The 16,822-nt window shown below is 36.3% G+C and overlaps 1 protein-coding gene across 1 annotated transcript in view; it reads right to left on the bottom strand.

Annotated features, from left to right (window-relative positions):
- Nucleotides 1–16,822, bottom strand: part of COL19A1 (collagen type XIX alpha 1 chain) — a 184,881-nt gene that overhangs the window by 48,033 nt on the left and 120,026 nt on the right. Inside the window, exons 16-22 of the mRNA XM_038130911.1 lie at nucleotides 16,432–16,485; nucleotides 9,125–9,178; nucleotides 4,596–4,658; nucleotides 3,778–3,822; nucleotides 2,802–2,837; nucleotides 1,779–1,814; nucleotides 1,627–1,680 (exon numbers count right to left, since the gene is read on the bottom strand). Coding sequence (XP_037986839.1) covers nucleotides 1,627–1,680; nucleotides 1,779–1,814; nucleotides 2,802–2,837; nucleotides 3,778–3,822; nucleotides 4,596–4,658; nucleotides 9,125–9,178; nucleotides 16,432–16,485 — 342 coding nt within the window. The remainder of the gene's footprint in view (nucleotides 1–1,626; nucleotides 1,681–1,778; nucleotides 1,815–2,801; nucleotides 2,838–3,777; nucleotides 3,823–4,595; nucleotides 4,659–9,124; nucleotides 9,179–16,431; nucleotides 16,486–16,822) is intronic.

The following is a 16,822-nucleotide window of genomic DNA, read 5'->3' as shown; positions in this document are numbered from 1 at the left end:
CCTCTATACCCCCATCCATTCTCACTGGGTCTTCTTTACATGAACTAAAATTCAGATACTATCCAACATGAATACTGTTGGGTGGCAGTTAGATTTAATAGTTTTCAATTCTATCTGTGTTTGATACAATTCAAGGCATCATGAGAGATTGTCAAGAACATTTGTGCTTCAGTTACTCTCTTCACAGAATGGGTGAAGTTGGAAGCAACCACAGTGGGTTATCTGTTTCAGCCTTCCTGCTCAAGCAGGGTCATTCTAGAGCACATTGCAGTTTCTTCAGGTGAGGGACACTCCACAACCTCCCTGGGCAATCTGTTCCATTGCTCAGTTACCCACACAGTAAAGAAATTCTTCTTCATGTGCAGGTGGATCTTCCTGTGCATCAGTTTCTGCCCACTGCCTCTTGTCCTATATTTTGACACCACTGGAAAGAGCCTGGAAACCTCAACACCACTGTTTAGCTACTTATAGACAGTGATGAGGTCTCCTTCCAGTTGACTTTTCTCAAGGCTGAACAGGCCCAGCTCCCTCAGCCTTTCCTTGTAAGGGAGATGCTCCAATCCTTTAAACATCTTTGCTCTCCACTGGACCTACTCCAGGATCTCCATGTCCCTCTTGTACTGAGGAGCCCAGAACTGGACACAGCACTCCAAATGTGGCCACACCAGGGCTGAGTAGAAGGGCAAGATTACTTGCCTCACCCTGCTGACCATGTTTTTCCTAATGCATCCCAGGACACCACTGGCCTTCTTGCCCACAAGGGCGCTGCTGGCTCATGGTGTTGTCCATCAGGTTCTGCAGGTACTGCAGCTCCAAAGAGCTGCTTTCCAGAAAGTTGCTCCCTATGGTTATTCCTCCCAAGGTGCAGGACCCTGCACTTTCCTCTGTTGAGTTTCAGACAGTTTCTGCCCATCTTTCAAACCTGTCATGGTCCCTGTGAAGGGCTGCACAGCCCTCTGGGATACTGGTCGCTCCTCCCAGATTTTGTGTTGTAGGGAATTTGCTGAGGAGGTCTCTGCTCCTTCATGAAAGTCCTTGATGAACCAACTAAACAAGATTGGGCCCAGTACTGAACCCTGGTGGACACCACCAGTGACAGGCCTCCAACTAGACCTTGTGCCAGGGTTATGAGCCTCTGGTATCTGCTGTTCAGCCAGTTCTGAATCCACCTCACTGCCCACTCATCCAGTCCACACTTCCTGAAGTTTGCCTATGAGGATAGACTCAAAGCCAGGCCATGACTGCTTTAACATGACCTGCTGCCTCACAGGATTAAGGAGCTACTCAAGTACTGGCAGTGGTTACTCCTTGCCTCACCAAGGTATAAAGAGAACACACCCAGCTACCAGGGGATTTCTAATTGCAAAATGGGTGCTCATATTCTCAAGTGACAAAATAACACCTGAGTGTTGCTTGAATATTCTTTCTGCGTGACACTGAGAGCAACAGGAACGTGATGTAAAACATAAATTTATGTAAAATAGCCATGATCCAAGCATAAACTTTTGATATAAATGATTTGCATTCTTTGCCCATTAATCCTAGCTAAAGAGTTGATAGCTGCAGAGTCCTCTTATATAACAACATAGAATGCAATTGTTATTGGATGAAATAACTTTCACTTACCTTTGATCCTGGATTTCCAATAAGACCAGGTGGTCCAGGATCTCCTATTTCACCCTAATGATTTTGTTTGAGAAAACAAAAAAATCCAAGTTTATTGCTATGTCTCCCAGTATCAGCTATGTGTACTGATAATGTGTACAGTCCAAAAATACCTTATTTCCTTTTGATCCCTCCATTCCAGTCTCTCCCTGAAAATAGTAAATACAACTATAAGAAGTTAGAAATTTAAGTAGGATCAAATAAGAGCTTAATTTGCTACCTTAAAATATTGTAATGAAGCTTGCAAACCTAAATATTGAGAAAATATGAAATAATTGCTGATGCCTTTTGCAAACTCTGAAAGACATAGCAACCTAATTTTTTTTGCAAGTTTTCCCACTGTTTTAGAGGAAAAATTTTTGAAAACACTACATGTCCTTAGCAGCATTTCCAATCTATTCTTCACCACTACATCTCTTCTGGTAACCAGTATTCACTTCCAAGCCCACACATTATTACAGTAGGACTTATTCTGATTATTATAATATGTTAATCACAAGTATCTCAGTAACCTTGAGTTTTATATTTAAAAGCATAACTATATTTATATTAATTTACAATATTTATAATATTTATATTTATATTTAATATATATGTTTATAATATTTATATTTAAAAGCATAACAAGTTTTTGTCAAATATCATAAGAGAGGACAATAATTAATTAAAAATATGTAACATAGGTAAAGAGATTCTTACAGAATGAGTGTTCTGAAAATTTGCCTTAAAATAAGAAAAAAGTTATGCACAAAGTTATGCACACATAAAATGGCTGGACAAGAACAGCCTGATGTTAAATGCCACACTGGTGGCATCGAAACAGTACAGATCAGGCCACATAAAACTTTCTGGAAAAGCTGAAAGAAAGAACCTTCAGGGAATAAAAAAAAAAAGCATGTGCTCTAAACTCAGTTCATGGACAGTACCAGCAACAGAAATGCTGAAAAACAGGGCACCTCTGTTTTTTATTTATAACCTGGGAGACCTTGATGTAAGATGGAGACAATACATATGCTATTCCAAACAATCCCTGCATCTAATGAATGTCTACAAAGAAAAAGGTTACAGAATGAATTGGTATGACAGTAATCTCAAATGTACATTATTCACAGCAGTTCAAAACATGCTACACTTACTGGGTCTCCTTTGTCCCCTTTTTCAGAAGGCTCTCCCTAAGGAAAAGTAGAAAAGAGGTTAACAGATGTATTTAAAATGGTAAATAGCACATATGTCTGGTTTTGCTGAAGAGTCCTGGAAAATGTGGCTATTTTAAAACTGTCTAAAATACAAATATATGTACTACAAAAGTTTACTTGAGAGATGATGTTGATTTAATGCCAAGACCATGACATCTATGGTCCTTTCAAGCAGGATCACAAGGGAGTGTCAGGAACATGAGCTAAATAGAGTAATCATGCATCCAAATCTGAAAAATTCGCAAACACAGGCGCTTTATAACACACAAAACCTCAAATCTGTTATATCAAGGGAGTAAAAATACTGTTTCTGCCTGCAGGAAAACTATATAACTATGACCAAAGAAACCAAGAAGCCTCACAGCTGAATGGGAAAACACCTATTAATCAGCAGCACTATGTACAGCATACGTTCCTAGAAAAGTAAAATACACATCTGTTCCCAAGTCATACCTCCCAAATAATACTGTAAAATAGATGCTTAAAATAAAATAAACTAAATTAGAATGTTAGTTTGTTAATTTTAATAATTTAAAGCTTTTTGTTTTTTCATATTTATGTAGAATATCACATTCATAACTTGAAAAAGTATGATTGGCACCTAATTCATGAGGCAGCCTCTGGTCATAAACTGATACAAAAATAATTTAAAAGTGTTATTAAGTAAAAGTCTAACTGTTTTTAAAGCTAAGGACTTTGTGAGCTGGTAGAACAGGGACATTTACTTGCCTATGTAAATACCCTCCCAAGGTGGGGCTTGAATAAAGTACTAAGGACATTTAGAAACTGACAACTATTCCCATACCCAAATATTTTGTCTTGATCTCCTGTATATTTTACAAGATTTTGTTCATAAGCAGTACATTGCATCAACTTCTAGTAAACACATGAGCACAGAAGTAAGGAATTAACTCACCTTTTCTCCTTTTGCACCAGTCATTCCCTGTTCTCCTTTTTGACCCTTTTAACAAAATTAATTATATTTAAAATCTTTGTATTCTGGCAAATGTAAATAACCCCCTCCTCTTATTTAACTGTACTTTGTTCTGTGTGGGCCACAAAATCTTCACGATTGTTACAATGGAAATCAAGCTTAAACATCTGCAAATGAATTTAAATGGCTGTTTTCTATAGAAGATCTGCAGGCTTCTCAATAAAATGTTGTCAATTCTGTCACATATCCAGAGCACTTGTCTCTTCTCTTAAAAGTCTGAAAGGCATGCAACTGTTAAAATATCAGTGAGCTGTTTATACAGGACAGATAACTATAAACAATGAAGTGTGGATTCTGAATTAGATTTTCATGTAATTTTTAGAGGCTGTCTATGAATATTTTTGGTATAGAAAGCCTCATCGCTACAGAGAAACTGCTTTAAATGGTCATTATTTATTATCCAAAATATTTTCTGAATCGCAGCTTTTTCAGAGTCTTTCCCACATAACTGGCAGGGCAGATCATTTGACTTCTCAGGTGGCATTATAGAAACCATACATAATACTTTCAGCATTTCCCCTTACTATTTTTACTAGAGGAGAAAGGATCACATGCTGCCTCTGCAGGATAACACGATGACTTGGCTATTGGTCTACACAGATCAAAGTGCCAGTCATCCCAAAAATCTATTCCTTCAAACCCATTGGGATAAATCAAATAAAATGCACTGTGTTGAGGGTGGCAGGGAGAGGTTGGGTAGGCACTTTGAAAACTTCTCCAAATTCATCCCAAATGCTTACAACGTCTCCTTTTTGGCCTTTAAGTCCAGGGGTCCCAAGTACTCCCAGTAGTCTTGTGTCACTCTGGAAAGAAATATCATCACAAAGATCAGAAAACATCACTATTTACTTCCAGTAACAATTTATTTACCATAACAATTTATTGTAATTAACCAGTTGTAAATTCAGAAGTCCTAATTTACCACTAGAAACGGAATAATAATAAATGCCTCTGCAGTACAAGTAGGTAGTGTGTTGCAGAACACATCCTTTATCACGCATTCACACTCCTGCCACACTAACACAAAATGAACAAAAGCATAAAAGGGAAATATCTATGTTGACTATTGCTACGCAAATTGGTGATTTTTTTGAGTTCAATGCAAAGAGCATATTTTTATGCTCATTGTTACAAAGCATTTCTCAAGTATGTTAGAAAAGAAGAAAACCTCCAACTTCTATGAAAATGAACCACAAGCTTTTTACTTTTGAGCACCATGAAATGTAAAATACGTAGAATCATTTTACGTCTACTACAGTAGTAAGAGGGAACAGGCTCCTCACATTGCTTCTCAAGGAAGAGAGACTTAGTACTAGAAGGTTCAGGTTGTATACTTGCTCAGCTGTTATTGCACTGCATTTATTTACTCTTCTGTACAAGGTAAAGACACAATAAAACACAAAGCAAATGGTTTCCTTTTCACAAAGTCAGACGTCCTAAGGGGAACATGTTTCTTTGCAATGACAATGAAAAAAGAAACCAAACCCCAATAACCCTGAAAAATGAGCTCCAGTCAAGACCCAGGGAATCCCAATCCTAGAACACATGCCACTGAGGTGAGCAGGAACCCTGAGTAAGCTAACTCCCCTTGCCATATCCCAGGTTCCATACCCCTAAAATGGGAAATATCACAATGAATAAATGTGCCATTTACACTGTGTTAATATTTTCAGAAGATGGTAACTGACTATAAATTGAAAAAAAATCAATAATTATTTTAGAAATGCTAATTTCCTGATGGATTCTCCTTGGTCTTTAGGGTTTGTAACACTGTGAGTATACTAATTATCAAAATCACCTTCAGAACAAGATGCAGATACACAGATACCTGAGTACTGATGAGAAGCAGTAGACTACTACTGGGCTGAGAGTCCAGGTGTCTGTTACCCTGAGTACACTACAAATTATGAATTATGATTTATACTGAGTTGTGCTTTTTTTTTTTTTTTTTTTGCATATATGGAGGGGAAAAAAGGGGAAAAGGCTTTTAGACCAAATAACTACCCTTATGTTCTTTGCACTTTTATAGGTAATTTGGTTATGTTCTTTGCATTTTTATAGGTAATTTAAAACCAAATGTAAGTAAAATACACTAAAACAAAAAAAAATTTAAAAGTTAATACTGATTTATCCCATAATAGTCTAAAATTAATACAAATTATGATGATTCTGAAACATTTCCTGACCAGATTGTGTTATAGTTACAATTTTTTTGTGTTATGGTTTAATTTTTTATTTTTATGTGTTGGAGAACATTTTTGATTAAACTGATTTACATGCCCTTTCCAAAGATATTTAGCAAGTTCGGCTAAATGACCTTACATTTACATATGGAAAACTGGCAAGTAAGAAGGATAACAGAGGCCTTGAAAACCCAAGCAAAGGATAACAGAGGCCTGAGAGTATATAAATGCAAATCATGAGGCATTGTGTATCCATCTCGGAAGGAATGTAACACACAGGGCAGAACTAGTTTCTTGGCAAAAAGAAGAGAACAAAATGTGTTCATTGAACACATGCAAAGCATCTGATTCATGCTGAAAATGCAAAAGACATAACAAGAAGGACTATAAAAACAGTCACCTGTAAAAACAAGCACAGAGGAAGAATGAAGGAAGCAGTGCTCCAGCACTGGCTCCCACCCCATTAAGGGTCAATGCTACTACTTATCCTTGGCAGGTTTCTCTCACCTTCATTAAAGAAAGACTGCTGATCTTGGTTTGCTGTTCAGCACAATTTGCTGCTGCAATCAGCAATTGTATTTATAGTGCACTTTCACTGTATACATGGATCAAGTAAATTATGCTTTTAAAGGCTTGCACTCCAGCCTCCTTCAAAATCACTCTGATAAAGTGATTGATGCTGACCCAGAAAAATCCTGCTTGCAATAAATTATTTAAATACAATGTGCAATTACCAATACTTATTACAGCAATCAGAAATTACCATACAACAATCAGAAAATTTGCAAATAATCTGATAACAAACAGAGAAATTAGAAAAACAGAAAAAACATTGTTAATTGTGATGGGTCTTAGGAGCCACCACATTTCTTGGTATCAGTTTCCCATGGTTCCTAGAAATGCCAACATAAAGAAGCCATACTAATATTCTCCAGATTAAAAAAAAAAAAGTGCGAAAATACTTATAACAACTAAAATGTGCTCAATGCCTAAACACTTTAAACACCAAACTGAAAGAAGACCTTGTGACATCCTTGAGAAAATGAATAAAATGATGGAAGATGACACCACCATTCCTTGTGCTGTAGAGAACCTCAGAAACCTTGGAGTATCACTCAAATATCATTTTATCAATGATAACTGAGGCCCACTACAAATTCAATACTGGAATGTGAAAGACTGCTTAATGTCTCCAAGGTGCTGTGGGCAAAATCAGCTTCTGTCATAATATGTAACAGCATGGAGAAAAGACAAGTTACTGGTGCATACATCTGCCTAAGTGAATCAATGGCAAGCAGAGAAGCTGTTCTTTTCTTTGAAGACATCTTCATCTTGTCCTTGATGGGACTATCTCAATCCCATCCTAAAATGTATAGGAATTAATACATTTGTTGTTGGAGACTTAAGTTGACTCTAGGAGTCAACTTTAACTAAAAGTTTGCATATTTAGAACCTTCTACTTGAATCAGAAAGCCAACTCCATTTTCATCTGGAATCAAACAGCATTTCCTTGTTGAACAGTTAATTGCTTACGACAGAGTCATTAAAATCTTCAAACGAGGCAGTTGAAGTAAGAAAAAAGTTGATAGCTATCCAGGATTTAAAAGATAATTAATTTATAGACACACACCAGCTGGTCTACATTTTTTTACAGAAGACTGTTAATTAGGAAATATTAGCCACATTAAGATTACTTAGAGCATTATAATTATAAGAAACATGATTTTTGGAGACAGATGTGTGTCATTTCCTGGAGATCATCACTGTTTGTATTTCCTCTTGCAGAATTAACCTTAAAGGGACTATCAGGATTAAAGAGATTGATAAGGCAGAGGTGGGGAATGAGTTACAAAAATATGGTATCAATAGAGGAAACAGTGCTGGTATCAGTTAAAGCTCTTTGGTAGGAAAAAGAAATTGGTAAGGAAACCAAAAGTGAAAGCCAAAATATGTGAAACTTCAACAAATATATATGAAGCAAGAGACCAAATACAAAAATTAAGTCTCTAGGCATAAAAAAAATAGGCATAATACTCTATGTTTAACTCCTAATACATGCTTCTAAGGTGATGTACTGATTTGGGATGGATTAAATATCATAATTAATATCAAAGAATTCACTTCAGTGATAAAAGCAGCTGGAAAGGTATGTTTGACGTGAATTTAACTACAGAATCCCTGTTCAAAGAAAGATTTTAGCACTCATCTGGGAATGTTAAATAAGAAAAATACCCTGAATACATGGGCATTCTATTCGTGTATAGTTAATGCATTCTAATATTAAAATAAATTAATTCCCTCCAGGCTTGACCTGCATGACTTAAGTTGTGATACACACATTAACCACTGTACTGGGGAAATAATGCTGTAATAGTACATCTTGAATTTTTGAACAAAATGGTTTTCTGATCAGAGAGGTTACATACTCCCAAATCAATTAAGCAAACTTCTCTATTCTCATACAATGGCAGACACTACCACAGCTTAAATGACTTGAAATACCTGCAGTAAGAAGGTAAAAACTCTGTCAAGTTGAACACAGTCCTATGCAATTTTAACTTTTTTTTCCCTTTCTTTTAAATTCTTTTAGCTGCAGGTGGTTTTATAATTGACACAGTATTTTTATTAGTCCCAAATACAAACATAAGGACAATTCTCATGGACTGCTGGCAGATCTTTTCAAAATTATGCCTCCTTGTCTTTCTATTTTACTCTTAGAATCATGACAGAGTTGGTCAAGAAAGAAATGTCAAGTTCAGTTTAAAGCAATTAAAATTGGGGAGCTGGTGCTTCACAGTAACAGCCAGGTGGTCCAGACGTTTCCTTTCTGAGTTTCACCAGTCAAAACCAAGTAAGTAGAAGATGGATGGGAGGCAAGACACATGGCAGCAAGATAGATGACAAGGCAGGAATGTGATGAGAGTGTGGACTGAAACTTGTAAAAGGGATGCAGAAAGGGGGCAGCAAAGAAATTCTCTTCTGAATTAATTTGGCATGTGGTTCACAGGAATTAAAACTGTAGTCATTTCTACCTTAGATACTGTTTAGTCATAAACCCACACAGAAGCCAAATCAAATCTCCATACCTCATTATAATGCTTGTTCAATGACTCCAGGATTCCTTTTAGTCCAGATGGACCCTATATGGAAAAACATGCATCAGAAAGTCATTTTAATTTAAATAATTTTATGTTTGCATATCTTTTTTTAAAGAGCAGTGGAGATGTAAAAGGTTTTTGGTTTTTTTTTGAGTGTACGGTAAATTATCTTCTGTAACTTCATTATTTCTTTTTTCTGGCACAGAGGAAGAAGAAAGTTAGTTTTTAAATATCTGAATTTTGAAAACTACCAACTTATTTTCAAGTGAACTAGTCAGTCAGAGAAGGCAGAAGTGAAATCCATATAAATTTTATTACAAGTCCCTTCTTGTATGAACAACATTCTTGTTCTGCAGCCTTTTAAAACTCTTTCCACTAACTCAAAGCACAAGTTTTGATGTAGAAGTGGCTCCTAGTGTGAGTGAACAGCAACGTTTTTAACCTGGGAGTACAGTAAATGAAATTGAGGAAAGCAAGAATTCTCCAGAATATTAACTTTCTAGTTTTATTAGCATTGCAAATTTTTACTTAAATACACCTTTCATGAAGAAATTGAACACTGAAAAAAGAACTTCCTGATCAAATGAACATTTAGGACAGAAACACTGAAAAATGTGCTCAGGAAAAAAACATTTTTGGACATTAAATCCTCCCATTTTTAGGCATATTCTGCCAAAAAGCATGCCCTCAATGAGATTTTTAAGTTTGGTTGATGGAGCAGAACACAGAAAGTACAGTCAGTTCTTGTGAACTAAGACTCAATTAAATTTACAAATTGGTGTAGTTACTCTCTTTGAGTTGAAGCCTTCCCATAATGCAGTATGAACAACAACCACTCATGATGGCTGTAAGAAACGTTTAACTGTATTAATAAGATTACAATATATTCAAGTAACTAATTTAGCCTGGTTGACCCGATTGTAATACAGACAGGGCACAAAAGCAACTTTTCTCCTCTGAGGCCTTTTATAATTACAATTCGCCCTCTGCAGCTTTGTCTTAGTGTGGATACTAGGAAAACTTGGAGGCCACATGAAATATCTCAGGTGTTTCACTCCCTCCTTCTTCCCTAAATTGGAAGAGACAAAAGTGCACTCCTGCATTCCTGTTATTTCAAAGTGAATTGTCACTTCAAATTTATGTTAAAAATAAGATCAATATGGTCATGATGTCTTCACTGAGATCTCACTCCACTCTGATTTCTAAAGTTAATGGCAGGATTTTTATTTTGATATCCATAATAAAGCTGGCAATTCAGAACTGAAACTGAAGCATAAAGACCCTGCCTAGACATCTCAACATCAGCACTGTAAACCTGCTGTGTTGAATCCTTGAACCCAGGATTCCTGGAGAATTCTGAAATCCTGCAACGAGTCAAAAAGAAGAACTTATTCTCCCTTTGCATTTGACATCATGTACCATGCTTCTTTTATTGTTTTTCCACCACTGAAACTGCTGCAGCCACACAACCCAGGAAGAACTTAATGCTGCCATCAACCTCAAACTCTCAGTTATTATTTGTACATAAATAAATAATTTTTGACAGGATGAAAAGTACATTGGCACAATTTTGAGAAACAAACATATCCTTAAAAATTTCCAGAATGTCTCATGACTAAGACAGTCAAGGAGAACTTTAGGCATTTGGGTTGCATTTTTGACTATGCCACAGCCTTTGAGTTACCAGTTTAGTATTTCCATTTTCCAAAAATTGACATAAATTTAATAATTTTATGTTTCTATCATTTTTTCTATAATAAAAAGCTAGTAAAACAAGTGTACAACAACAGAAAATATTTTTGCTCAAGACTTAATTTCTTAAACCACAGTCTCTTTTCTTCCACAGTTTCACTACACTAATATAGTTGCACAATCTACTCTGAAGTCTCTACAGGCTAAAAAACCCCAGCAGCATTGGTTTGAAAGTGGAGAAGCAATGAAATTAACAACAGTTGAAGAATTATTGTACCAGCAGTTTCTAGCTTTTGAATGAGAATTTTGCACATCTGCCACTTTGAAGCTCACTTGAGCAGGGTTTCCTTTTTTTTCTAATATCAAGTTGTGTAATTGACAGAAGTGAAGCACACAGAGTAGAGTTGTATGAATAAGAAAAGAACTGAAAATGTGTCCTGATTGTTTTCCAAAATTGCAAACAGGTTTCAGATGTTATTTCTACAGACAAGGCAGGAATAGAAACACAGGTGCTTAAAGGGAAATAGCTCCGAACCGTGAAATTACTGGGGTTTACAATGTATTTTCCTCCCTTAACTTTTATAGTTCACCTGCATTTCTGTAAAGATGAGACTGTTGAAAAAATCTACCCAATCTCACAGTCCATGCATAAAACGGGTAACAAGTAAATTGCATTGGTTGCATCTCAAAAATAGGCCATTTCAGAGAACACAGTCTGCAAGTGACTCAGCACAGTTACTTTATCCCTGTATTTCACTTTGGTGCCTGCCCATTAAAATAAGACACTGTTTATCTGTTTATTTTAATGCAAAACATCATGAAACTTATCAGGGCAGATGTACAATACCGCATAACTATTCCAAAGAGCAAATGGAAAGAATGATGAAAACATGACGTCTGTCACAATAGCACACAAGAAATAAATTACATTTTGATATGGATAAAAAACTTAATGCATAGAAACAAGCAATATGACCAACCTTTGCCAGCCATTCCCACACTATAATGTAAGCCTTTCCAATATTCTTCTAAGAAGCAGCTGAAAGTCCAGGAAAACCAGAAATGCTATTGACAATTTTCACTTATCATTGCTTTGATTTTTTTCTTTATAGTAATTAAGCGATAACATTCACTCGCTCCCAAAATATTGGTAGAGGAATGACAATATTTCCTGAGGCAGAGGAAATGAAATTTCCAAGGTGAACTGCTGGCTACTTAAGATAACTAGTTTGGGGGCACTGACATATGTATTGAATCACAACACCAAAAGTGTACGTAACTAAATGAAGAAGATCAAGTGAACACCTCTACTACATCACATGCAATGCAGACAAAAATGAAACCCTGTTTTAATTTAAAACTTTAGGGAGTAATACAAAGCTTATCTTCCAAAAATACTTAAGAAGATAAAAAATATGAAATTCAGCCTCTTGCAAAGGTAAATGATAAACTGAATAGTAAGCTTCAAAAGCTATAGCAACTGTGAAATTATATCTATTGGGTGAAAACATTAGCTTAGCTTGGATGTATCAATTTAAGAGAATGAATAATTGTGATTACAGTTTACTAGCCAGTGATTTAACACACCCACCAGAACTTAGGTGGTTCTTTCCCACCTCTGTCACAGGTAGGTTGGACAAGATTGTGTTTGGCCAGAACAGGCAGTCCTCATGCTTCTAACCTTTACAAACCAGTGCTGATAACATTTCACTTCTGCTAAAGAATAACTGGGCAGAAGTCAGACTCATCCCAAAGAATTTTTTTGTTATACTGGGACAAGTTTGCAGCACAACTCTAGCTTAGCACTCTTGATTTTAAAAACAAGGTAGCTCACTAAAATGGGAGCTATTAAGAAATGGAATTGCTCCAGTCATAACAGTTCTAGTAGAGACAGAGAAAATTAGGACAGGAAAGATAAAGTTAAGCCTCAATGAAGAAATGAATAAAACTCCTTTTTTTTTTTTTTTCTCTTCTCCAACCTATCTATGTAAATGGGTTGATTCTATGTAAACCTGCTGATTCATTCAAAGGTAAAAATAAATAATCAATAAACTCCCAACCTCAACAGTAACAGACATCAGGGACCCCATCCTGTGTTGCTGAATCCTATGGAATTTAAGTTAGCAGCTATGGCAGAAGAAAGCAATCAGCTCAGTTCTGCAGTCTGATCAAAATGCTGTTCTTACAACCTTAAAGCATCCTATTATCATAGTAATTCTTTTTGTTTCATAAAATCAGCATTTCAATTTCAGTGAAGAGCCATGCTGAGCAGGATAACAGCATGTGACAGTCTCTCTTTCAGAAGACTTCAGAAGAAAATGGAAGTAGGCAAATACATAAAATACATTTGAAGGGTACAGAGATACTGATTTTACAACCACAATTTTCAGAATGCTTGTGAGAGCAAAGTGAATAGTGTGTTTAACAGAAGATTTTCACTGCTATCCAGGAGCTTTAAAAGTGGAGAAAAGGCCAAAAAGCACTAGAGGGAGCTGCCGCTCTACTTGGATTCTTGTGTTCAGCACAAATTGCTACCTGCTGGATTGAGACGGGTGTGGGCTCACATCTCAGCTCTCCTGCGCTGAAATAACAGAACAGTACTCAAAAACAACAGCCGACAGCAAGGATGCAAGCCACCAATTCTGAACCAGAAGGGAATCAAAGAACACCTTAAAAGTCTATAATATGTAATAGACTTTAAACAAAGGACGAATATATTCCATAATTTTACAAAAAAACATTTCATAGCTGATCAATAAAAATCCTCATAGGCTCCTTGCCTTTTGTGAGCAGAGGACTTATTCCAAAGGAAAAAAAAATAACATAAAAGAAAGGATCAGGAGGAAAAAAAAAGACAAAAAAGAAAGGCTATCTGGAAGAAATTTCATAGGAAGTGCCACTTTAACTGAATAGTTTCATTACCAGATGCCAATCAATCTATGTTTCTGACAGTGATAAAGGTTTTCAACCAAAGCTATGCAGATGATGTTAAGGGACTAGAAACTCACACCAAGCATTAATTTTACTGAAAAAAATCCCTAGAAATTAGGTTAGGGAAAAAAAAAAAAAAAAGATGAGATATTGGGAGAAGGTTAGAAAAGTCTAAAATGCTGCCATGCTCCAAGTAGATTTTTGACTGCTAGCAGGTGCTTTTACACTCCTGTCACATGAAAGCACAGCATGTATGCTGACTGCAATTTTTGTAACTTTCCAGTTTTCTTTAATTTTACCTCAGTCTTTTCCCCACAAGTCCCTATATGTGCACATTGTTATTAGGACTGTCCTTTATAATAAATACCTTGAGTACTGGATTTTCTTATCACACTTTTTATGTTTTCTTTTTTTTTTTTGTCAGTACTGAGTACTTGACTGCACTAATATCTAAATGCAATACTCAACATCATGGCATAAACTGATAAGTAAATTAGGTAAATTTGTTAATTTCAATCACAAACTGCATGCTCTAGTTGCCCTAACAATCAATGAATCTCATTTTTCTCAAAAACAAATTTCCTATTTTTTTGAAACATCAGCCAAAACCCTTTTTTTTTTTTTTTTTATACTGGAGAGTCTAATTTTTACATATTCAGTCCATCTGTTAACCACTCTGTACCCTGTGTATGCCAAAGTTATGACAGCAACCACCCTGCAGGTGTGACTGTTCTGTTGCTCTTTGGAAAAGCCAAAGTAAGGGCTAACAATGCATCCACGTGCATGAAGAAGTTGCTCGCTATTAGGAGAGAGGGGTAACTGGAAGCACAGCAAAACTGAATAGAGTTTGAGCCTTGAGAAAGAGAGGGGGAATGATGGGTCCTGTTGAAGTTTTTTTGGTGCATACAAGCTGAGGCACTTGAAGCATGGGGATCTTGCCAATGCATGTTAGCAGGCATTACTGCTTTTAGAGTACGCCTTTTCTATGTGTTATCTTCTCAGCCTTGGAAGAGGAACACAAGATGATGGTATAGCTGTATTCAAAGAGAGGAGTGCATCAAGAATGTTATACCAGAAACAAGTACTTTAAACCAGTATTTTGGCCATGGCTGTTTAAGGAATGCTTCTCTGTATGTTGTACTAGGCTACAGTACCCAACAGAGTTCCATGTAGTGACGTTGCCATGCTGACAAAGTTGAGCTTTCCACTTGCTGTAAGAAAATCTGAGCTACATCTCAGTAATAGAAGTGCAATTTAGCTTCCTCTCAAGATTTCTGGTATATCTGTCAAGCATCATACATCTTCACAAGTCTGACCTGCCAGCAAATCTAGGATGGCAGAAATCTGTAACACAGAAACAGCTTTTCACTAGCTCACAAAAAGCTAAGTAGATTAGGTCTAACATTGACCTCTGCTATGGTTTGCTTTTTTATCCTTTAAAGGTTATATTTGGCACTTGTATTAAGAAAGATTCTGCATCAGTCCTTTCCTCTGTTTGGCCTCCTGCAATCTGCAATACCATTTCAGCATTAGGACTGTGCAAAGGACTCAAACAAGCAAGGCTTGTTTCACTCAAAAGAGTGAAAGGGAGGGATTTTTAACTGATCTTATGCAGGATAAATGAATTCCATCATAAACGCCTCTTTCTGAACACATTTCGCAAGAAAAAATTATTTATGAAATGTATGCAGTTTTGGTTTTGGATGAGGGTAGATGACATCTGTTTCATTTTACTCATTGTGTACCATGCAGCAGTGCATTATTCTCTTCTCTACATATAAGACCAGGTTGAAACAAATTTGAGTCAAATGTTCAGATGTGTAAACCACTAGCCTTTATCCAGTTACACAAAAGATAGAATCATAACTTTTTTGTTTTATATTAAGAATGTAAAGCAGCAGAAGTTTACTTAATCCACAAATAGCTGTTTTGCATTTGTGCATGACAGCATTTTTACAATACAATGTACAGAGAATTTTATAAATATGACCAAGTCTTCCTCTAACAAAAAAGGCTGCTTTCATTGAAGACTAATATACATTCATGCCTGACTTGAATTTTAATTCCTTTATCTTTTTTTAAAAAAATATAGAAGAAAAAGAAAATCCCAAACCTCTTAAATCTGAGCTAAACCCTTTAGTTCTTCATATTACAAATCCTTTCATAAAGTCATGTATTTCTTAATCTTTTTAATTCTTCAGTCAACTCATTTGAACTACAGCTGAGTGCTCATTCCAGTGCTGGGTATAATCCTCCCCATCATTCAGACAGTTGGCACATGCTTCACACAGTCCTTCATCTTTCAAATTACCCCTCTGAGACAGAAATTATCCCTTCTTCTACAGAGCATCATGCATTTTGCAAAGGGAATGAAAGCACAGTATTCACGGCTAGCATACATGGCCAGTCTTTCTTTGAAATGCCAATTTCTGCTTCTTCTGCTGAAGTTTCCATCTTGTTCTTTCCCTCCTGTGTAGTCCCTCCCACTTGTGGACCCAGTCCTTTTTTATGTGCTGCAACAAAAGTCTACCAGTAGCAGGTGTTTGATACAGCAGAGTACACACATATCAATTATTTTTTACTATAATTATGATCCAGTAACCTGCTATAAAAGAGTTAACAAAGTCCAAGGACAGAGTGAAAATTTCCCATTCCCCTCATTAGTTACTCACAGGAGGTCCTGGTGGCCCCGGTTTTCCTGGAAGGCCTGGTTTGCCTCGTCTCCCCTAGAAACAAAAAATTACAACAGACATTTATAAATGCTGTGGTTAGGGACTGATTTGGAATCAGAATTTTAAGAAAGATTTGTTGCCTTATGTATTAGCAGGAAAAAAAACCAACACACCAACCAAATCCATCCAAAATGAATGCTCTGTATCAGTCACTGCAATACTTCTAATATGAGTAGTTCTAGGATTGCTTTTAATAGTTATAACAAGCTATATTTGCATCTCCATCCTGGTAACAATGTCACAGTTTAAAGTTTTGTCTCAAATTTGAGTGCACATAGGGTTATTAACAAAGTACCTTGATGAGGTGTAAAGAAATTATATTTGTATGAAT

The sequence above is a fragment of the Motacilla alba genome, chromosome 3 (assembly GCF_015832195.1).
Source record: "Motacilla alba alba isolate MOTALB_02 chromosome 3, Motacilla_alba_V1.0_pri, whole genome shotgun sequence".
Classification (NCBI taxonomy): domain Eukaryota; kingdom Metazoa; phylum Chordata; class Aves; order Passeriformes; family Motacillidae; genus Motacilla; species Motacilla alba.
The sequence above is the reverse complement of the archived record's forward strand: the minus strand, read 5'-3'. Positions and strand labels throughout refer to the sequence as shown.